This window comes from Erithacus rubecula (genome assembly GCF_903797595.1).
Source record: "Erithacus rubecula genome assembly, chromosome: W".
In the NCBI taxonomy this organism is placed as follows: Eukaryota; Metazoa; Chordata; class Aves; order Passeriformes; family Muscicapidae; genus Erithacus; species Erithacus rubecula.
The window spans coordinates 2905487-2929605 of NC_136690.1; the positions used below are offsets into that span (position 1 = coordinate 2905487).

A 24119-nucleotide genomic window follows, 5' to 3' on the forward strand; every position below is an offset into this window, starting at 1 on the left:
TTTGCCACTGTTGCACTTAGCAATGTTGGATGATTTACAATTTTTATGCACACCAATGCAAAACTGGATTTTTAGTCACAGTGTTTGATATACTAGGTATATTGCACCATATATTTTTTCTAGGCAGACAGATTGTTCCTTGCCTTGAAATCTTTACAGCCTAATGCCTGCAAAATTCAGAAGATTTAGCACACACTCATGGGGAGGGGGGGGAAGGGCTGAATGATCACCCAGTCTATCCCATCTTCCTCAAGGCAAGATATCCTAGGTAATCCTGACAGATATCTGTCTTGTCATGCTTAACTTTCTTTCATGCAGCTATTCAGGTATATAGAAAGAGAAATGTGCATACACACAAGCCTTCAGATTCAACAGATAGAAGAACACAACACTGAATATCTACTGACTTTATTAGGATGTCATGTCAAGGTCCAACTGAAATAAAAATGCGATTACAGGAATATGGCCCAAAATACACAATCTATAGGAGAAATAAAATATGTTATTGTGGCAAGCATATATACAGATATACAAACATGCATTAAAAAACAAATGTTAACTAGGAATATTACTCTTTAACCAATTCTTTATCAATCATCAAAACTATTTTAGATGTAGTGTAGAGTCAAAGAATACATAACTTAGCAGCTTTTCCCCCATTATTCTGCACTCACAAACACAGTTTTAGGAGACTTCCACTCAAATCAATTAACTGCTTCATTAGTTGTCACCAAAAAAAAAAAAAAAAAACATAAATAAAGGTATATTATGCTTTACCGTACATTGCATCAAACTAAACTGACAGGATTTTCTGTAGCGTGCATGCTTTTTATATTGATTACCTCTTTCAAATTAAAAAAAAAAAAATCCAGCCCACTGGTAGAAGTATACTTTCCTCAATGACTGTTATTGCCAGTTTCATGTCACCTAATTAAGCTGTACATTCACAAAAATTGCGGAATTGCATAATAATACCATTTCCTCATTTTGACAAATTTCTCATTATTCAAGGCCCATTTTTATTAAATTTATCTCCCCAAAGTTAAAGACATTTTTAACACAACAGTAGTCTGGAAAGTCTTATTAAAAAGGGCCACTAAGCATACTAAAGCACCTGAGAACCCCATAAGCACCATAAAGTTGTCTGACAAAATGCATAGGAGTACATAAGTCTTCCATATTAGACTTACGAGTAAGTACATGAGTAGAAAAATATTAGAGGCCTAACCAGGGTCTCTACGTCAACTACCAACGTTATCAGAGGCTCCAGGTCCTCTTCCTCCTCCAAGCCCTACTCTGCCTTCCTTGAGATGCTACAAATATTAGAGTCCCTCTGCAAACCCTGCATTCAAAGGGCAATCCAAAATCTCCTACAGCTTTCCTTCCGCTCAACATCCAATCACCTTCCCGACCTCTTCCTAAATCCCCAGTCTGTTCCAGCACGCGCCCCTACCTCTAAGCTACATAACCGTCCCCCCACAACGCCTCTGCCCCAAACCTACAGCAACGCTCACTCTCAGCAGCATCCTTGCTCCCATCCCACCCGCGCCCTAGCGCCACTTACGTTCCCCTTCCCCATCAACAACCTCCATAAGCCCCCGAATAAGCGGTATCCCGTCAACCACCCCCTACTCAGCGCGCCCGGCCGCACCTCACGGTCCTTGAGGCCAAGGAGCAGCACCTCTTCCATGAGGGTGAGGCGTGTTTCCTTGGAGTCGCCCTTCTCATCGTCGCCAGGCTCGTCCCGGCGGCCTTCATCCTCAGGGCCGCCTCCCGCCTCCCGCTCTGCGGCGGCGGCGGCGTTGCGGGAGGCCTCTGTCCGGCGCTGCACCAACCCGGAGCTACGCTGGGTCAAGGAAGTCATGGCTGGAGGCGGTGGAAGGTGAAAGGCCCGCCACGGGGAGAGGAGCTTGGCGACAGATCGGGAGAGGGAAAGAAGAGACGGCAGCCGCTCCTGCCTGCGTCCTATCCGTACCGGGGCAGCGGCCGGCCGGGGGGAATCGTGGGGAGTGGGATTCGGCAGAGGCAGGAGAGGCGGAGGCAGTGGCGGTGGAAGCCAGTGTTCCCAGCCTGCTGCGGCCGAGCTGGCGGAGGTGACTTCTCCAATATGGCGGCGCAGGCTGATGTCAGCGGAGGATGTGGTAGTGGCAGGCGGGGGTTTATGACCGGAAAGTGCGGCGGACGGGAGTAGCTCCTCACGGGACTGGAACTGTGGACGGAGAGCCTCAGGGATGCTGCCCCCTCAACCTCAGGGAGTGCGGGTGATGCGGGCTGTTAGTGACCCGAGGCTGTGGAGGACAGTTAATCCAACGCGAAGGGGGGAGGCGAAGGGGGACTGGGCAGCCGATGCCCGCCGAGACATAACCCAGGCGCTGGGTAGCACACTCTTATAAATAATTTTTTTAAAGTGCTTTATTTACAACCTTAAGTCTGCTGGATTTCACTTTTTAGCCCCAAGTCTGATTGCTAGTGCATCCCCCAGGAATAAATGCATCTACATCTACATATATATATATATATATACTCAGCCACTAAACTCAGGTGAGCGCACAGAGCTCTCAACAGTCTTGACTTTAAACCGAGTAAATGGAGTCCCTCGTCTCTGCTGTCAATGAGGCATCTTTTCAAACCCTGAGCCCCTTTGAGTGTGGCATGCCAAAAACTCAAAACTACTTATCAAGGCTGAATCCTATATATGTTTCTAGGTAGCATACTTTATTAAAGATTAAAAGTGTTTAAGATGCAAGGATTGCCTGTACATTTTAGTCCACAATTAGGATATTGCATTTGGCCATATCGAGATGGCATACAGAATTTTTAAAATAATATGTATAATATGTATCTTATATATAAATTAAATATAAATATAAATATAAATATAAATATAAATATAAATATAAATATAAATATAGGTGCGCCTTATTTACCAAAAGATCCAAGTCACTTTGCAAGTCACCCCATTATTTCTCACACCCTCAATTCTTGCATAATCTGCTAATGTGACATAGTGATAATTCCGTATAGCTTCTTCAAGACCATTGATAAAAAAGAATAGCAGACAGACAAAACTGATTCCGAAAGGATCTGAATCACTGACATAAATGTTTGCTGATTGTTCCTTTTCTGTTTGGAGGCCTGCCAATTTTTCACAGTTCACTTAGTGTGTGGTATTCTGATTTTTCATCTTTCTAGTTTTTTTAATTAAAATCTTGTCGTAGTTTGACACTGGCCAAATACCAGACACCCAGGAAAGTTGCTTGCTCACTCTCCCCTGACACAGCTGGGCAGAGGAGAGAAAAAAAATTAAAGAAAGGGTTCATTATTTGAGATAAGGACTGGGAGAAAACACTCCAAGGGCAAAACAGGTTTAGCTTAGAGTTGCAAATTTAATTTATTATTAACAAAGTGTTATAAATGGCAATATAGTATTGAATTTTGCACTATGTATTAGCCTTTGCAAGTTATTATTAACCACAAAGATTTTGATATAGTGCAATTTATACTTCCTTTTAACTACTTTTTAGTATAATCTAATTTGTTAGTTTATGTATGTACCATATAGCTTATATAAATAGTAGTGTGATAAATATATATATTATATATTAGGCATTAGCATAATATTAAAATAGAAACTATGCAATGTTACAATGCTTTTATTTGTGTAACTAACTCAAATAATAGTGTGAAATAGCTATACTGTTTCTCACATTTGTGGACTATCTTATCTGAATGATAAGAGTGACAAAAACCAGGACACCAAGAGAAAAATTACTGACTCTCCATTATCAAGAAGTGTGGAAGGAGCAGGGACCCTAGCAAGGCCTCCTTGGAGAGCCATTCCCTAGATAAGAATTGCTTAGTCATGGTGACTAGGCTAAAAAACCCTTCTCCCCACTTCAGACCCTGGCTTTATCTCCTTGTAAAACTATTGGTCATATTCCCTCAACCCCAAACCATTGGTCATTCTGTAAAGCCATACTTTCCCTATAAAAACCCCTGCTTTTACCCAGTTCAGAGGAATGTCACTGGAACCATTCGCAGAAGAAGACAATAAAGAACTCTCTGGAATCTCTACACAGCGCTACCTGGTCTTTTTTCCCAGCGTTAGCTGAGGTACCTTGCAAGCCAAGTTGAAATCACTCTAAGCTGAAATCACTATAAGAGCTGAACGCCTGAATTCCAGGCATTGCTTGCATATTGGTACCTTCATGGCTGAGACTGCCTAAGACTCCAGGAAGGGCTGTTCCTGGCAGAACTCCCTATCCGGGATGTCGGTGGCAGCCAAGGTCTGACTGACCCCAGGCACCAGCTTCTAGAAAGAAGTGTAAAAACAACAGAAGGGAGCTTCAAGAAGAAATAAAATATATTTATTTAATCTGCAAGATAGCATGCAGACAAATCAAAGGCTAAAACCAAGCAAAAAAAACCCTTCTGGAACATCTAAATTCACAAAATGTTTGAATATGTATAAACACTCATGAATATGCATTAACCCATGTAATGTAAAAGTATGTAACAACATTGTTTTAAGCTGTGTGGATTTGGCAGATTGCCAAACATATTGTCCCTTTTTATCCCTTATTAAACTTCTAAAAATTCTAAAGAGTGAACTTTGTTTTTCACAAAAGTCAGAGGAGGATAATGAGAAGTAAAAAAAGCCCTCAAAACCACCTTTTCTTCCCCCAACCCTTCCCTTCTTCCCACCAACAGCTCAGGGAGACAGGGCATGGGGGTTTTGGCCACTTTGTCACCTGAGATCTTCTTCCACTGCTCAAGGAGAGAAGTCCTTTCCCTGCTGGGCCATGGGGTACCTCCCACATGAGCCAGTACACCAGAATTTCTCCAACATGGCTCAAATCTTGCAAACAACGAGTCCCTCCCACAGACACACAGTCCTCCCAAAACTGCTGTGGTGTGGGTCATTCTTCCACAGGGTGCAGTGCTCCAAGGACAGGCTACTCCAGCCTGGAAGCAGGGGCCCCCTCTCTCCACCAGGTCTCCCACTGAATCACAACCTTCTCTAGGCATCCACTCGCTCCAGCGTGGGCACCTCCCCCACGAGCTGCAAGTGAATCTCTGCATCCCCCATGGACCTCCATGGGCTGCAGAGAGACAACCTGCATCACCATGACTGCCACCACAACCTGCAGAGAGATCTCAGCTCCAGTGCCTGGAGCACCTTCTGCCCCTCTTTCTCTGCTGACCTTGGTGTCTCCATGGTGTCTCCATGTTGTTTCCCTCACATGTTCTCACCTCCTCCCCTTCTCTGGGTAGAAAACTGTGCCCACTTAATTTTGATTTTCTTCTTAAATATGTTATCAAAGAGGCATTACCAACCTCTCTAATTGGCCCAGCTTTGGCCAGCAGCATGTCCATCACCAGAGCCATCAGGGATTGGCTTTGCTGGACATGGTGGAAGCTTCTAGCAGCTTCTCACAGATGCCACCTCTCTGGCCTCCCTGCTACCAAAAAACCAGGCCACACCAAACCAACACAAATGTTTTACTGTACCAGGTCAAATGCCAAAACAAAGCTTAAGGATATAACCATGACTGTTATTTTTATCAAATAAGCATTTGCTCAAGGAAGAGATACTATTGGGAAAATCTTTAATTGTCACAAATAGTGTTTAGTTCTGCTGATGCTGACATCTCAAGAGTGAAAAAATAGTTAACAATTTGTTCAGAGTACCAGGGAATGAGAAAGGGATTGTAAAACAAGGCCCTGTCTAGTTGTTACAAAAGGTGGAATATGTAAAAACGTTTTTTAAGAAAGGATGTTCTTTGATGTTTGATATCTGTAACTTTCTAGCCTAATCAACAAGAAGGAGGATTTAAGCCATGAAACAGAGAGCAGCTGACAAGCTCTGAGTGATGTCCACGTGTTAGAAAAACAAATAAAAGTTTAGAGCTTGACATGCTTCAGTGATCTCAGACCTGGGGGGGGGGGGGGGGAGGTTAACATTCTGGAAGAAGGATGTACCACTGATAATGGACATAAGGAATACAGAATTTATGGGCCACAAGAACATTTGGCAGAACTCCCAATATAAGGAAGAAACTCACCAACTGCTGAAATCAACTCCAACTGGGTAAAATGTAATTCCAGCAGGGGGAGATCTGTGACTAGCAACCCACAGGCCACAAACCGAAGAAACCCACTGTCCCAAAAGAAGAGAGAAACTGAGGCTAAGTAGCATGAGAAGCAAGAGAACAATTAACCTATAGAAGATAGAATGCTAATTAATAAGAGAACTATATAACTTGCAGTCAATGAACATTAATTTCTTTGCTAAAATATATAATTAGTTAAAAGTTTTGATAATTGGTGTGCATGTGTTAGAAGGATCAATTCCCCTATGCACCCAGTGCCAAAATAAAGTCATGCCTGCTTTCTAATGCTGAAATTACAGTGTTAGAGAGTTTTATTTTACTGACATTTTCAGTGACAATTTCTGACAACCCAGATGGGACCCTGCATCTGATGCTTGATGGAGCCACAGGATCAAGAGGACTCCAGCATGGACCAAAGGTTTTTTGGAGAGATCCTCCAGTCCCCTGATCCAGTGAGTTCAGGGCACAGCCCCTGGGATTTATTAAGGCATTACTGGAGGGAAGGAGGTACAACGAGGCTGGAAAATCTCCCCGGATTAGAGTCAAGGGAATTTGAAAACTAGGTTTTGGTCTAGTTTGCGCATTACAATGGGGACACCAAAAGTGCCAGCACTTTGGAAGGTTAAAAATGTGAGCAGATGTTGCACACCACTCAGGGTAAAAAAGTGGGATTAGGCATTGCATACCCCTCTCAAAGGGAAATTTACTTATGTTTTATTATATTCTGTGATGAGTCCCAGTCAATCATCAAAAGCAGAGGGGTAGAGAAATCACCCCTAGAATGTATTTTGAAACATTGGAGGGAGATGGGAGATGCAGTGGGAGGCTCTTTCTACAGAAAACAGTTAATTAAATACTGTAATAATTGGTGACCTTTGTACACCTTGGATGATGGCAAAAAATGGCCAAAGAATGGAACTTTAAGTTATAATAGAATGCTATAAATGATGTTGTTTTGCCATAGGTAAGGGAAATTGAATGAGGTGTCATATGTAGATTTGTTTTTCACACTGTGAATTCATCCAGAAAGGAAAAGAAAAAAAAGTGTAACGTTACCAAGTGATTCTATGATTTTAACTTTAGAAAAAGATCAAGGAAAAATCCTAAGCAATACTGCTCAGTTTGCAGTATTGGGAAGCGTATTATAAAGTATGTTTCCACAGAGGAAGAAGAGGTTGATTTGCCGGTAGCCCATCAGTATGTCGCATCTCTTCCCTGATGATCTGAGGCTTCATGGGCCCACCGAGCCAGAAATAACTGTCCCTTATGTTGCCAGTCCAGATCTAATTGTGATACAATACACCTGTTCCTTGTTACACTGCTCCTCATGAGCCTGACTCTTAAGCACATGCACATCCACATGATGGATGTTCAGTGTCAACTTCTCAACATGGGAAGCGATGTCTTGCCCCTCTTCAGCAGCCCAAATGGGTTTTCCCCTCCACTGCCAATTGGCCTTTTTTCACCTTTCCAGCTACCCCCACAGAGCATTTGCTACCATCCAGGAGTCAGTGTAGTGTGTTGGCCATTTGCTTGGTGATGTCCAAAGCAGTTGGATGGCTTTCAGCTCTGCAATCTGACTCGATCCATTTTGTCCTTCAGTAACTTCTGCACCTCACTGTGTAGGGCTACATACAGCTGCTTTCCATTTCCTACTGGTCCCTACAATATGGCAGGATCCATCAGTGAAGAGAACATATTGCCTCTCACTCCCCACTAGCTGGTTATATGGTGGGGCCTCCTCAGCACATCACCTGCTCTTCTTCCTCTTCAGATGGCAGTCCAGAATTTGTACCTTTGGGCCAATTTGTGATGATTTCCAAGATCCCAGGGTGATTTGGATTTCCTATTTGAGCTCACTGTGTGATGAGAGCAATCCACTTACTCCAGGTAGCATCAGTGGCAGAATGCATTGCAGGGACTTTTCCTTTAAACATCCAGCCCAGCACTGGTAGGGTGCCAAAAGAAGCTGTGCTTTGGTGCCAATCACTTCTGAGGCAGCTCAAATCCCTTCATAGGCTGCAAGAATCTCTTTCACAATTGGGGTGGCCTCAGATCCTCTGTAAGCCAAACTCCAGAACCCGGAGGTCATCCTCAAGTCTCCCCAGATACCTTCTGTCAGAGCCTCCAGGACGGACCATTATCCCCAGCTGCAGCGTAGAGCATGTTCTTTACATCCTGTCCTGTCCTGACTGGCCCAAGAGGTACTGCTTGATCTTCTTGAAGGCTTGCTGTTGTTCACAGGCCCACTTGAAATAATTTTTTTTTTGCGTCATGAGGTACAGAGGACTTACAATCTGGCTATACTTCGGGATGTGCACTCTCCAAAAACCCCTGGCACCTAGGAAAGCCTGTATTTCTTGCTGGTTAGAGAGGACACAGCAGCTATTTTATTAATTACCTCTGCTGCAATCTGTCTGCATCCATCTTGCCACTTCATCCCTAGGAACTGAATTTTCTGGGCAGGTGCCTTGACTTTACTTCTTTTGATGGCAAAACCTGCTTTCAGGAGAATCTGGAATATTTTTTCCCCTTTCTCAAAAACCTCCTCTGCTGTGTTCCTCTATACAATGATGTAATTGTTCTAAATGGTCTGGATCTTCACCCTTTTCCAGTGCAGTCTGGATGAGTCCATGGCAAATGGTCTGATTGTGATTCCACCTCTGAGGTAGTCAATTCCAAGTATACTGCATGCCCCTTCAGGTAAAAGCAAACTGGCTTGCAGTCTGCTGCTAAAGGAATGGAGAAAAACCCATTAACAATGTCAATAGTGGCATATCACTTCACTGCCTTGGACTCCAGTTCATACCAAAGTTCCAGCATGTCTGGCATGGCAGGACTCAGTGATGATGTGACTTAATTCAGACCACAGTAGTCCATTGTTAGTCTCCATTCCCCATTATACTTATGCACAGACCATATGGGGCTGTTGAAGGGTGAGCAAGTCTTGGTGAGCACTCCCTGGCTCTCCAGTTCATGGGTCATCTTATGGATGGGAATCACAGAGTCTTGGTTTGTGGGGTATTGCCAACAATGTACTGTAGTGGTGGTAATCAGTACCTGCTGTTCTTCCACCCTCAGGAGTCCTACTGATACTGATAGAAGGGTCCTCTGATAGGCCAAGTGAGGTGTTCAACTGTCTAATGACATATCCGTCCTCAGCAGTTGTCCCAAAAGCCCACCTGAGTCCTCTTGGGTCCTTGAAATACTCACACCTGCGGAAATATATGCCAAGAATACACGGGACCTGTGGACCAAACACAATAGGGTGTTTCCTCCACTCCTTCCAAGTGAAGCTCTTCTCAGTTTCCAACAGTCAACTGCTGAGACATTCCCCGCCCCCCCCCCCCCCCCCCGCCCCCGGCATTGTTGTAATAAATCAGCCGGGACTCCATTTTCTTCATGCAGGAAAAGTCCATTCTTTATTCACATAATGCATTTTTATATAGTTTTTACAAACCTTGTGTTTGACTCCAATTGGCTATTAGTTTTCTTACTACTTCATTTATTGGCCAGGTGATTTTGTGTGTACGTGCTAAGGTTCAAGTGTTTACATTGTTCTTTTGTGGGTTGCCACGGGACAAACCTTATTGTTTACATAACTGCACTTGTTTTGCACTCAGGAATAGGTTGTTGTGTTAATGAACCTTTCATACCAAGATTGTTTTCATATGGGAACTTGCAAAATGCACTTGGAAGAAGTGACAGGCTAGCTTTAATTCAGCGGAGCAGGCCTGATTTTATGAGGCCTTTCTTTTATAATTTCTCTACCTGTCTATGATATCTCACCCTTTTTGTTAATTTTAAAAAAGGCTCATATGTTCTGATGGTAAAATACTTTGCATCTTGTTAAGGTTATTACTTTTTATCTATTAAATACTGGATAATATACATAAAAGACCAATTACAATCAAGAGAACGTATTAAATCAAATCATGTCTTTGATACAGGGTCTCGCTGCATGGGAAAACAAAAGATAATGTCCAGTGTCTTTTAGGGAAATGGAAATAAATGACCATTGTTTTAAATTCCGATTAGTTGAGAAGTAGGAGAAAGTCCATTAGCTGGAAACGTTGATCTTTGATATCACTGAATGTCCTCTTGGATCCTGGACCAGGGAATAACTTAAGGTTAGTAGGAGTGCAATACCATGATGATTACATAAGGCTTTTCTTGGCAAATTGCCTCTTTAAGTTTCCAGACGCGTCTATGTCTTGGCAGTCCTACTTCTGTTCCTGTTCTGGCCACGAAGACTGCATGGTGATTAGGTTATTTCTCTTTTAACTGGACCTCATTTTTTCGAAGGCAACTGATGTTCGGTCAATTGCATAGATGACTACATTGAACCTGCTGATGATAAAAACACATGCATATCTTCTCCTTAAATTAATGAATCAATTAGGTTCTGCCATTGTATACTCAATTGAGGATCCTTACCTAAAAACTTTAAATTTTTTTTTTGTAGAAATATTGCATTATTCAGACATTCTTTATGAGCTAATTCCCCCTTCTTTTGGCTTTAAAAATACCATGCATGACTCTTTCTATGAACATGAAAAGAACAACAAAACAACACAATGTAGGTAATGAAACCAGAAATTCACATCAATCAGGAATAATTCAGATAATACACACAATTAATAATACATGTGAAATTAGATTATTACCAAGCACTAAAACATTGTACCATCATCCCAGCATCTGCAACAGCCAATAAACTTTAAATCACTGAAGAACTGGACAATCATCTCCAGTTCACTTTAAAATTAGGTCCAGCTGTTATATTTATAGGGTCTGTCCTGGTTTGAAAAACAGGTGTCTGCCAATAAAGGCAGAAGTTTTCCTTTGAAATAGAGACTTTAATTCCACTCCCCCCAAGTATTATAGTGGTTTGAATCAAGGACTCTGAGGCAGAGATAAGCTCTTTTACTATTATATCTAACCGTACAAGCAGAAACAACAGCAGTTGTCAGAATTACCAACAAAACAGAACACATAACTCGGTTCCAGTCCTTTCTCAAGCTGCAGGTACACTCTCTCTGTGCTCGGTCCCGGTGTTGCAGCTGGAACAAAGCCCGGAGCTGCAGAGGGCAGGCAGGAGCCGAAGAGGAAGGGGGCAGAAGGGGCCACGCCGGTCTCGGGTGGGAACGAGCTGGAGCAGGCGGATCCTCGCTCACCGTTTGTGTCCGGGTGATCAGCTGTGTCCGCAGAGGCAGGAGGCTGGAACGGGACAGATGCAGGGCAGGTGATCACAGACCATCTGGCTCTCCTGCGTTCAGCCGCGTGGGGCTGGAGACGGGGTGTCCTGCTCTGACCTGGCTGGAAACACGAGTCCCCCTCCAGAAGCACGAGAAGCCCCTCCAGAAGCCCATCCCACCTACCCCTTTTGTCTAGAGTCAGCAGAGATCCTGGGTGTAACCCAGCCAGCTCCATTGGCATGATAATGGGAAAAATTATTTAAATTGACACAGTAATAGAAAAACACTCAACCCCCCAACAGGGTCAAATTGCCAAGCCAAAGTGACTTGCACATTTTTTTGATGCAGAAAACATGTGGTCTGTTGGCAATTTCCGAACCAGGTTAGAGCCAGGGCCTTGCCACAGCCCAAGGTATAATTGGGGGATTATTCTCTAACATATTTTAAAACAAGGGCCTTAACAATAGCAGTTATGAGATGCCTAAAGCACATGAGAAGCCGTTTATAAATATACTAATCATATCTTATAAATAATGTTTATCATAAAAATCAGTAAATTCACATTATACCATTAATATATCAGCAGTGTCTTTCATCCACAAGCAGGTGTTTATCAGTGTTTCATCACAGCTGTTTCAGTTGGACTCATCTTATCTCTCTAACAAAATAACTATATATCTTGCAACTTAGACAAGTATGAAATTAATTTTGACAGAAATAAACCTTAACAAAATGAACTTAATAGAACTCAGCCTTTAAAAGATTTTAAATTAAGAGAATGTAACTTAGCATTACTTAAATCTGACAATATTGGACTTTTAACTTTGCTTCATATTACCAATACTTAATTTGCATTAAATTAAATATAACAAAATTTAAACTAATATTTTTAAAAGTTATAAATACAATAAGGTGTAATGTTTTCAATACAAGAAGACATTGATAACTTGAAGAATCTTTTATAAGAACAGGATGATTTTACTAAAGGAATTAAAAAGTGCAGTACATGTGTCTTAATTTCACACAGTTTAGTCTTGGAAAAAAAAGCCCATGGTCGTCACAAATTTTATGTAAACATAGCTGAAACGTTTTGATATAGAGAAGAATGACGGATTTGTCTTTACAAACAAGCTGTAGATCTGCTGGCAGATTAGACTAGCACTGAGAGATAAAAGAAACAATGGGATGGATTCCACTGATTGAAGAATGAAAATAGATATTCGCCTTTACAAACAAACTATAGGTTTGCTGATAAATTAAATTGGATATTGAAAGATGAAATAAGCAATGGGGAAAACTATGAATTCTATATGAATTAAAAATTACAAGGGAGGGTTATACATTAGAAGGGAATGTCAGGTGTCAGGCGTTCCAGGAAGTCTGTACCTCTCCAGTACCTCAGCCAATCGAGAAAGAGAGAGGGAAATGCAGCCAGGAAAACAAAATTAAAAAGGAGGCTGTGTCCTCCAAAAATTTGAGAGATCCCAGGGGAATGCCCCATGGCCTCTCCTTTTATTCAAATAAAGTAAAAGTACTCCTCTGTTTCCTTTTTGGACATAAACCTCTGGTGTTTGTGGATTAATTTTCCTGACAATTTGGGTACTCGTCTGGGATATTTCCACCATCCGGGGTGGCAGGTAGTGAGTGGAGCTGAAGGCGCCTCACCCAGTTTCGGTGATCAGCTCCCCTTGATGGCGTCCAGCACCAAGCGATCGATTGGGTTCCCGAAACTGTCTAGGAGACAGACAAGCTGCGGATCACGGTGGTCCGTGAAAAGTCCACAGGGAAGGACCACTGAAAATCCCACCGGTGAGTAAAATGCGATCTTTGGGGAGCAAACCTGGGAGGGCACTGTTGGGGGTTGAGTGTTTTTCTATTACTGTGTCAATTTAAATAATTTTTCCCATTATCATGCCAATGGAGCTGGTCGGGTTATACCCAGTATCTCTGATGACTCTAGACAAAAGGGGTCGGTGGGATGGGCTTCTGGAGGGGCTTCTCGTGCTTCCAGAGGGGACTCGTGTTTCTGGCGAGCTCGGAGGAGGACGCCCCGTCTCCAGCCCCACGCGGTCAAGCACAGGAGAGCCAGACGGTCTGTGATCACCTGCCCTGCATCTGCCCCGTTCCAGCCTCCTGCCTCTGCGGACACAGCTGATTACCCGGACACAAATGGTGGGAGAGGAGCCGCCTGCTCCAGCCCGTTCCCACCCGAGACCGGCGTGGCTGCCGAACTCCCCCCCCTGCCTCGGGTCCCGCCTGCTTTCTGCAGCTGTCAGACTTTTGTTCCAGCTGTAGGACTGGGACCAAGCACAGAGAGAGTGTGCCTGTAGCAAAAAAAAGGGACTGGAACCGAGTTATCTATTCTGTTCTGTTAGCAATTTTAACAACTGCTGTTGTTTTCTGCTTGTACGGTTAGATATAATAGTAAAAGACCTGTTATTCCTACCCCCTTATCTCTGCCTCAGAGACCCTTATAATACTTGGGGGGGAGTGGAATTAAAGTCTATTTCAAAGGAAAACTGCTGCCTTTATTGGCAGACACCTGTCCTTTCAAACCAGGACAGATTTTGGCGTCCAAGGTGGGGCAGAGGGCACTGAGTAGAGAGTTAAGAGAGGAGTAAAAGCTCTCTTAAGTGGCAACATGTTGTCTGGTTTAATCTTGTTTGGGTTCCATGTGGCCACGGACATCTCTCTCCCATTTGCAAGCCCTTACTTGAATATGGTCCCCCTCACCAAAGTTACTGTAGCTATTATCCGATTCGTTTGGTGGATTGATTATGTCAGGAATTCATGGTTTTTTAATTTTTCTGGGAAGTGGCCACATGGATCCAGAGCTATCGTACTCTAACTGCGTGTTTCTGGGGTTATTTCAATAATGGTACTTACTGTGAGGTAATGAATACAAGGGAAATTTTCTCCCAACCCATCACCCAGGTTTTGAGGCTACCCCACCGGTTCTCAAGGATGTCAGATCTGCTTTAGTTGCTAGTGCTATTATACAGTGGGTGGTGTTGTTGATAGGCCTGTTCTACTTAGCATTCAGAAAAAAGGGAATATTGGCTTGGATAACAACTCTGATACCTACCCCAGGAAATAGGGATGCTGCGCCAGAACCTGCCTTTGCCCCAGGGACTAAGGATGCTGCCCCAGAAGCTGCCTCTGCCCCGGGGACTAGGGATGCTGCCCCAGAGCCTAACCCTGCCCCACAGCCCACCGCAGAAATGAGTCACCCACAGTGGGGGGGGGGGGGGAGGGGGGGTTAGTGAAGGATATAGGCCGAATGTTAAAGGAGCAAAGCCACATGTTGAAAGAGCACAGCCAGATGTTGAAGGAGCACTTTTCTCCAGCTGGTGAGAAACCCTCCCCCTGCCCTAAAGAGGGAGAGTCAGATGGTGCTGCAGTGGAACCCATTGATGTTGTATCTGTCCAGGTTCCAGTTGAGCCACAGGGGGAGCCACGTCCAGCAGCAGTTGCCCCTGTGGAAACTAGAAAATCGAAGATGAAAACGAGGCACCTAGATAATGGGGATCAGCAAGGAGGGTCCTCACAACCAGCAAGGGAGCCAGAGGTTGAGATTGTCACCGAGTCCCTCTCATATGATAGTCTCCGCAACCTGCGTAAAAACATTGCACGGCGGGGCCGTGAGCCTTTTACAACTTGGTTACTCCGGGTCTGAGACCTTACAGGAACAGGTGTACAACTGGATGGAACTGAGGCCAGGAATTTGGGATCCTTGGCCCAGGATTCAGGTGTGGACCAGATATTCGTAAGGGAGCAAGGCCTCCTTTCCCTCTGGGACCATCTTTTAATGAGTGTGAGAGAGAGGTTTGTCCACAGAGAGAGAATGCAGAAACACCACCGTAGGATGCGCTGGAAGACCCTTGAGGAAGGGATCCAGCAGCTGAGAGAGACAGCAGTATTAGAGGTACTCTTTGGGAGGGATGGACAGCATGACAATGACCCTGACAAGGTCAAGTGCACAGGGCAGATGCTGTGGAATTTGGCAACCTTGGGTCCATCTCAATATACCACCTACATAGCAATGATTAATGCTGATAACCACCAAGAGACAGTGGGTTCTGTTGCCAGCAAGATCAGAAATTTTGAGAGCATGATGAATGGCCCAATGCAGGCCAATGTCTCTGCCGTGGTCAGGGACCTCCAACAGGGCCAAGATAGGATAAGGGATATGAAGGAGGAGATGATGAAGGAGATGAGAGAGGTGAGGGAGGAGGTGAGGAAGATCAGCGTAGCACCAGTACGAGTCACAGGCCCCACAGTCAGAGCTTCACGCCCCCCAGCTAAGGAGAGAGGGTACACCTCACGAGCTGACCTGTGGTTTCTCCTGCGAGACCATGGGGAAGACATGGGAAAATGGGATGGGAAACCCACTTCTGTCCTGGCAGCACGGGTGCGTCAGCTCAGGGAGGGAAATGCTAACCGAGGGAACCGCACTAAAAGGAAGGTAGCCTCAACCTCCCACAAGCAAGGTGCAGGGTATTACAGCAAGGAGGATGATCTGTCAGATCCCCTGGAAGGAACCTCCACTATGTATGCCCAGGAAAGAAATAATAACCAGGGCTAGAGGGGCTCTGCCTCTAGCCAGGGAGAGGCATGGGATGACAGGATTTATTGGATAGTGTGGGTGCGATGGCCTGGCACATCAAAGCCACAGAAACATAAAGTGTTAGTTGATACTGGTTCAAAATGCACCCTGATACCATTGGAACATGTGGGGAAGGCACCTGTTTCCATTGTTGGGGTGATGGGGGGATCACGAATTCACTTTGCTGGAAGCTGAGATTAGCCTGACAGGGAAGGTATGGCAGAAACATCCAATTGTAACTGGCCCATGGGCACCGCGCATTCTAGGCATAGACTTCCCAGGAACGGCTATTACAAAGACCCAAAGGGGTTCAGGTGGGCTTTTGGAATAGCTGCTGTAGCGACAGAGAGCATTAAGCAGTTGAACACCTTGCCTGGACTGTCAGAAAACCCCTCTGCAGGAGGACTCCTGAAAATGACAGAGCAACAGGTGCCAATTGCCACCATGACAGTGCACCACCAGCAGTACTGGACAAATCGAGATGCTGTGATTCCTATTCAAAAGATGATCCGAGAGCTGGAGAGCCAAGGGGTGGTCAGTAAAACCCACTCACCCTTTAACAGCCCCATTTGGCCTGTGCGTAAATCTGATGGAGAATGGAGACTGACTATGGACTATCGGTCATTGAATGAAGTGACTCCACCACTGAGCGCTGCCGTGCCGGACATGCTGGAACTCCAGTACGAGCTGGAGTCCAAGGCAGCAAGGTGGTATGCCACCATTGACATAGCAAATGCATTCTTCTCCATTCCTTTGGAAGCAGAGTGCAGGCCTCAGTTTGCTTTTACCTGGAGAGGCGTGCAGTACACCAGGAACCGACTACCCCAGGGGTGGAAGCACGGTCTTACCATCTGTCATGGACTGATCCAGGCTGCACTGGGAAAGGGTGAAGCCCCGGAACATCTACAGTATATTGATGATATCATCGTATGGGAGACCACAGCAGTGGAAGTGTTTGAGAAAGGAGAGAAAATTATCCAAATCCTCCTGGAAGTTGGCTTCGCCATCATGAAGAGTAAAGTTAAGGGACCTGCTTGGGAGATTCAGTTCCTGGGAGTGAAGTGGCAAGTTGGACAGCATCAGATTCCTACTGATGCCATTAACAAGATTACAGCTATGTCCCCACCTACTAACAAGAAGGAGACACAAGCTTTCCTAGGTGCCATAGGCTTTTGGAGAATGCATATCCCTGAGTACAGCCAGATTGTGAGCCCTCTCTACCTGGTCACTCACAAGAAGAATGATTTCCACTGGGGCCCTGAACAACAGCAAGCCTTTGCCCAGATCAAACAGGAGATCGCTCATGCAGTAGCCCTTGGCCCAGTCAGGACGAGACCAGAGGTAAAGAATGTGCTTTACTCTGCAGATGGGAACCATGGTCTGTCCTGGAGCCTTTGGCAGAAGGTGTCTGGTGAGACCCGAGGCCGAACCCTGGGATTCTGGAGCAGAAGTTACAAAGGGTCTGAAGCCAATTACACTCCCACAGAGAAGGAAATCTTGGCTGCCTATGAGGGAGTCCAAGTGAATCACGGAAATAAACTTCACAACTGTCCTGGTTTGAAAGGACAGGTGTCTGCCAGTAAGGGCAGAAATTTCCCTTTGAAATAGAGCCTTTGGTTCCACTCCCCCCAAGTATTATAATTGTTTGAATCAAGGACTCTGAGGCAGAGATAAAAGGGTGGAAACAACAGCTCTTTTACTAATATATCTAACTGTACAAGCAGAAAACAACAGCAGTTGTTAAAATTGCTAACAGAAACAGAACAGATAATTCGGTGCCAGTCCCTTTAGATGCAAGCACATCCTCTCTGTGGTTAGTCCCAGTACGGATCTGCAGAGGGCCGGCGGGAGTGCAGGCGAGAGTGGGCGGCAACGGCCATGCCGGTCTCGGGTGGGAACGGGCTGGAGCGGGAGGCTCCTTGCTCACCGTTTGTGTCCGGGTGATCAGCTGTGTCCGCAGAGGCAGGAGGCTGGAACGAGGCAGATGCAGGGCAGGTGATCACAGAGGGTCTGGCTCTCCTGTGCTCAGGCTGCGTGGCTGAAGATCCGGGCATTTTCCTCCGAGCTCGCCGGAAAACACGAGTTCCCTCCCGGAAGCCTCAGAGGCCCCTCCGGGAGCCACTGCAATTGACACCTTTTGTTTGGACTCATCAGAGACCCTGGGTGTAACCCGGCCAGCTCCATTGGCATGATAATGGGAAAAATTCTTTCAATTGACACAGTAATAGAAAAACACTCAACCCCCAACAGCAACCTATAAAGTTGTGGAGTAGGTACGTATTTTATTCAGCTCTGGATGCAGGGGGAGAGCATATTCCCAAATCCTGCGCACCTTACATGATTTTTACTCTTCTATTTATCTAGGAAGTTCATGCATATTCTAAATCACCTATACATATTGATTATCTGCCCCGCCTGTTCCCCGCTTCGCATGGAAATCAGCTGCATATTCATTGCGGCTGCGTAGTTGATTGGGTCGGTGGTCTCTAGATGAGTTGGTGGGCTGGAAATTATGAAGAACAGCAGTCTTCCTCGCTGTTGAACTTTTCACCTTGTCTTTCTACGCGTGCGCTGTAGTCTCTCGGTTGTGATATTTTGCAGACTCTGCACTTTTACGAAGAGGGACCTCCTTCATTTTTGCAAGCCCAGCAGGATCTATACATCAGGGGTCTCCTATGTGCATTCCTTAAGTAATTGACAACATATGTTTTACTCTTCATTCTATTTAACCCTTAAATCCCCTGTTTCAGTCCCCCCTTTTCTAGAAAATGAGTAAGTTCTTTTACTTAATACAAGATTTCTTTTTCTCCATTCTTACGATATGTATCTCTTAATGCCTTACCATGTACTCTGGACAATGAAGTTAGTATTGCCATCCATTGTAGCATCTTCCAATTCCAAATAAGTAGTACAAAAGACAACAGTAAGCTTAGACTAACTAAGACCAATAGCACAATTACTGGATGACATAATGTATTGAAAATTCCAGTTGCAGTTGGAGACCACCCAAAAAGGGCATCCCACCAATTGTGGCTTGTATCCTGCTTAACCCTTTGTAAGACTCTATTTATTTCTTGGACATCGTGATGAACAGTGACTAAAGTCTTTCGCCCACTCTCTTTGATTTCTTCCAAAATTTTTGCTAAGTCTTGATGTTTTACCAGTTGCTTTACCAATGTGAGGTTCATTCCAATGGGCGTAGGTGACAGTTTGTGGTATGTCGTGTAGTTAGACCTTATCAGCTGGTGGGATGTAACTGGTGATGAATATGAAAAATCACATCCCACAATTCTAACGAAATTACAAATACAGAAGTTAGAGTTATTCTTAACAGGCAAGGTTACATTCTCATTGTCTATGTTTACAAAAACACAAGTGGTTCTTAAACATACACATCCTCGACCAGTATATATAAGCATAGTCTTTTGATCAGCATCTGGATGAATTTCAAAGTGGCATACACCCTGCTCGGTGTCAAGGCATACGCCTTGAGCATCAATTGTATTGCTTTCACAGATAAACCCTTGTTGTTCTCGAGTAACACAAGATTCTACATTCACAGTTTGCCATTTCCCATTTACTGACCGGGCCTACGCCCTATGCTCTGAGGGGTACAACACCGTCCCCTCATGGTTGAGTCCCAATGCAATGATGGGGTGAATAGCATAAACTGTGGCATTACATATGGTAAGCACAAAGGTAGTGGCCATGTTAACAACAGGATCATAGGTGAAATTTACTAGAGTCCACCAGGATTGAAATTTTCTTTCAAAATCATTAGCATTGTCCCAAACAACTTTTCAGACCTCAATCGGAAAAGTGCCTTCACTCCCTTCTCTTATAGCCAAGGCAGCTGTGGATTGGATCCATAACTGCGCTTGTACACAACTGAAAGCTAAAGACACATTATCTTGGACAGTGCTAAGTGCGTCTATTATCAATTTATGGTCCTGGTCCTCAGCCTTTTCCCAGTTCGGTAACACCTTTGAAACCTGCCACTGACTATTTACTAATGCCAATAAAGATGATTGTAGGGGTTGGCTCAGTTTTGTCAAATCACTTGTTGCAGTTGCTAGCTTATTTACTAGTATTTCAGAGTCAATTCCATTCAAAATTCCTAATCCTGTTCCCAACATTCCCGTTAAATCTCTTCGCATCCTATCCCTGAGGTGTACTTGCTTCTGTAACCATGTTGCCTACCCCTCTAGGGATGGTTTAAGGAAGAAGGAACAGGCTGGTTGAATCTCTAAAATATTGGTTTGTATTAGCAATTCAACATGCTTGAGAGACCATTCTGGATTGAATAATAATTGCTGTTGACCTGTATTTCTCACTATATATGGGCCTACCTCATAAATCATAAGTTTAAGTTCAAGTGGCGTACTCTGAGTCTGAATCTGAACAGGTTCAGTTATGGCATTTATTTTAAATTTAAATGTGAGTCCAAGATCTTTATGAGCCCAAAGGCATACCACCTCAACCATCTGATCTAATGTAAAATTATACCAACAATGTGGCTCACTGTGTCAGTTACAAATCTCATGTTCATTTGCAGGGGGAGATGAGGCTCTGATTTGAGTTGGTTTCTCATGGGTAGTTCCATTAATCATTCGATATCCTATTCTGATGGTCTCCCCTATAGTCCCCTGAAGTGACCAGAACTTTTGTTTCTGCCATTGTTGCTTTTCATATACCTGGTTTCCATGCATGACTACAGTTGACAAGTTCAAATTTTGTACCTTCCCCATATATCCGGTGTACCGAACAAAAGCCTGGGACCAAGGACATTCAACATTGCTCTGGCTAAAGGTACTTTCCAATTCTTGGAATATAGTTATACTTACAAACAAAACAATTAAATTTCTACGTCCTGAATCACCGAACACTCCTAACTGTAATATGCTCATTTTGTTCGTGTAAACTCGAGCTTTAGTCCGTTATCACCAGATTTTGCTCTCCAAGGGGCTTCTGGAGCTTTCTTCACCCGAGAATGGTGGATCCAAGCGCTCTGTTCCTTGATCTTAATTGCAGTGAAGGTGGTAAGTAGCACCTGGAATGGTCCTTCCCACTGTGGTTCGAGGGTTTTTTCTGTAAAAGACTTTAAATATACATAATCTCCAGGCTGTATATTATGCACTGGTCCATCCAGACCTCTGCCCCGAGTTCCAGCCACGTTTTTCAATTTTTCTGAGCTGTTTGCTCAAAGCCACCGTATAGGTGGCCAATGTCTCCTCTCCGACTTGGGTAGAATTTCCCTTTTGCACTCCATATGGCCTCCGGTAAAGCATTTCAAAGGGACTTAACTTTTCTTTAGTCTTTGGCTTAGTTCGAATTTGCATCAATACCAATGGGAGTGATTGGGGCCAGGGCAAATTAACTTCATGTCCTAACCTCACAATTTGCTGTTTAATTAAGTGATTCATTTTCTCTACTTGGCCACTTGACTGAGGATGATATGGGGTGTGAAGTTCCCAATTTATGCTCAAGTGACGACTAATTTGTTGCACTATTTTTGAAATAAAGTGTGGTCCTCTATCTGAGGATATAGTGGCTGGAACTCCAAAGCGTGGTATTATTTCCTGTAACAGCACTCTAGTTACCTCCCGGGCTTTGGCAGTTCTAGTTGGGAAAGCTTCTGGCCACCCTGAAAAGGTATCTGTCATCACCAGTAAATATCTATACCCCCCTTTTCTTGGAAGTTCTGAAAAATCAATTTGCCACTGCTGCCCAGGCCCCTGGCCTTTTCCAATTTCACCAAGTTTTGGTTTAGGGGTATTCTTAGGATTAGTCTGGAGGCAAAGGTCACACTGCCGAGTAACCTGGGTAACAATAGTATATAAATTTCTGGCAGTAATCTTTTCAATTAGATGGGTATATAAAGCATCTGCTCCCCAGTGTGTTTTCTGATGTTCTTTTTTAACTAGGGACCATAGTATGTGATAGGGGATAACCAGTCTCCCTTCTGTAGTGACAGCCCATCCTTCCTCATTATATGTTCCTTTCTGATCCTCAATTAATTTCTTATCTTTTTTATCGTATATTGGCTTACCTTCAAGGGATATCTGTCCTTCTGGAATCAAGATTCCCTCAATTGTTATCTCACCCTTTGCTGCCTCTTTTGCCTCTCTGTCTGCCAGCTCATTTCCTTCTTCCAATTCTGAGCTCACCTTCTGGTGTGCTCTAATGTGCATAATTGCTACCTTCTCAGGCATCTGGACTGCTTCCAATAATCGCATTATTTCTTGTGCATGCTTTATGTTCTTTCCTTGTGAATTTAACAGTCCTCTCTCTTTCCAGATAGCTCCACGTGCGTGCACAACCCCAAATGCATATCTCGAGTCTGTATATATATTTATTTTCTTCCCTTTTGCCATTTCCAAGGCACTAATCAGGGCAATTATCTCAGCCTTCTGTGCAGAGGTATCTATTGGCAAAGATCCAGATTCCAGTGCCTTTTTACTGGTGGTAACTGCATACCCAGCATACCGCTTCCCACTGATGACGTAGCTACTTCCATCAGTAAACCAGGTTTCTGCATCGTCAAAAGGGGTGTCCTTCAAGTCTGGTCGGCTGGAGTAGGTGGCTTCGATAGTCTCCAGACAATCGTGGTGTACTGTTTCTCCTTGATTTCCACTGAGAAAAGAAGCTGGGTTGACAATATTAGTCACCACTATTTCCACATCATCTTGTTCCACCATAATAGCTTGGTATTTCAAGAACCTTTGTGGGGAAAGCCAGTGCCCCCCTTTTACCTCTAATACTGCAGATACTGTGTGAGACACTAATACAGTCATTTTCTGGCCCAGGGTGAATTTGCGTGCCTCTTGAATATTCATCACAACAGCTGCCACCGCTCTGAGGCACCCTGGCCATCCTTTGGCCGTTGCATCCAGCTGCTTAGAGAAGTAAGCAACTGCCCTTCGGTATGGCCCTAGGTTCTGTGCTAGTATTCCCAGGGCAATCCCCTGTTTCTCATGGGAGAACAAAAAGAATGGTTTACTTACATCAGGAAGTCCTAGGGCTGGGGCTGACATAAGAGCATCCTTTAATCGACGAAAGGCTTGAGTGGCCTCTTTAGTCCACTTGAGATCTCTGCCGCCATCTGCCATGAGCGTGTACAGAGGTTTAACAAGCAACCCATAGGTGTAGATCCACAACCTACACCACCCTGTCATCCCTAAAAAGGTTCGCAGTTCCTTTATTGTCTGGGGTTGTGGAGTTCGGCATATTGTTTCTTTACGATCTTGCCCTAGGGTCCGTTGTCCAGCACTAACTTCATACCCCAGGTAGATAACCTTCTGCTTCACCACCTGAGCCTTTTTATTTGATACTCTATACCCCTGGAGTCCCAAAAAGTTTAAGAGACTCACTGTCCAGGCCACACATGCTTCTTCTGTCTTAGTGGCTATTAGAAGATCGTCTATGTACTGCAGCAGCTTTCCTTCTTCTGAGGGGGCCTCCCAGGCCTCTAAATCCTTGGCAAACTGCTCTCCAAACAAAGTAGGAGAATTTTTAAACCCTTGGGGGAGTACTTTCCATGTGAGTTGAGTTCTCCGTCCAGTTTTAGGATTTTCCCATTCAAATGCAAAAATTTTCTGCTGGCTTCATGGAGAGGGAGGCAAAAGAAGGCATCTTTCAGGTCTAAAACAGTAAACCAAGTAAACTCTGGTGTTAAGCATGTTAATAAAGTATATGGGTTTGCCACTACTGGATAAAGATCTTCAGTTATTTTATTAACAGCCCTCAAGTCTTGCACCAGCCGGTATGACCCATCAGGTTTCCAAACAGGTAAAATAGGAGTATTAAACTCAGATTGGCATTCTTTTAGTAATCCTAGTTGTAAGAAGTTCTCAATCACTGGCCTAATTCCTTCTCTGTCCTCTTTTCTCAAAGGATACTGCTTAATCCTGACTGGTTGTTTCCCTTCTTTGAGTTTAATTATTATAGGAGGTGCGTTTTTCGCTCTCCCTGGCACATTGGAAGCCCATACTCTGGAAAACACCTGACTAATTATTTCTTCTCTAATTTCTTCTTCAACTTCAGTGATTGTCAATATTAAGCTCAACACTTCTATATATTGTTGGTCATTTACCTCCAAAGTAATCTCCCCATCCTTGAATACAATGGTCGCTTTTAATTGTTCCAATAAGTCTCTTCCCAGGAGTGCCTTTGGGAAATTTGGTATGTATAAAAACTTATGAG

The 24119-nt window shown here is 44.1% G+C and overlaps 2 protein-coding genes across 3 annotated transcripts in view; both read right to left on the reverse strand.

Annotated features, from left to right (window-relative positions):
* The window catches only part of LOC306814063 (Golgi phosphoprotein 3), a 119075-nt gene extending 116959 nt beyond the window's left edge, over positions 1 to 2116 (reverse strand). For both annotated transcript variants that reach the window (XR_013777081.1, XM_079329773.1), the window contains exon 1: positions 1652 to 2116. Coding sequence is in view for 1 of the 2 variants with exons in the window: in XM_079329773.1 (XP_079185899.1) it covers positions 1652 to 1864 (213 nt within the window). In the remaining variant the exon portion in view is untranslated. The remainder of the gene's footprint in view (positions 1 to 1651) is intronic.
* On the reverse strand, positions 1966 to 23895 carry LOC306814051 (uncharacterized protein; the record flags this gene model as incomplete). The annotated part of the gene is made up of 5 exons (XM_079329749.1): positions 22395 to 23895; positions 18878 to 19208; positions 13520 to 13635; positions 12977 to 13045; positions 1966 to 2209 (listed from the first exon to the last, which is right to left on the reverse strand). Exons 1-5 carry the CDS (start codon positions 23090 to 23092, stop codon positions 1966 to 1968), a joined length of 1458 nt encoding a protein of 485 aa, XP_079185875.1. The 5' UTR covers positions 23093 to 23895.
* Positions 23896 to 24119: the final 224 nt, after the last annotated feature.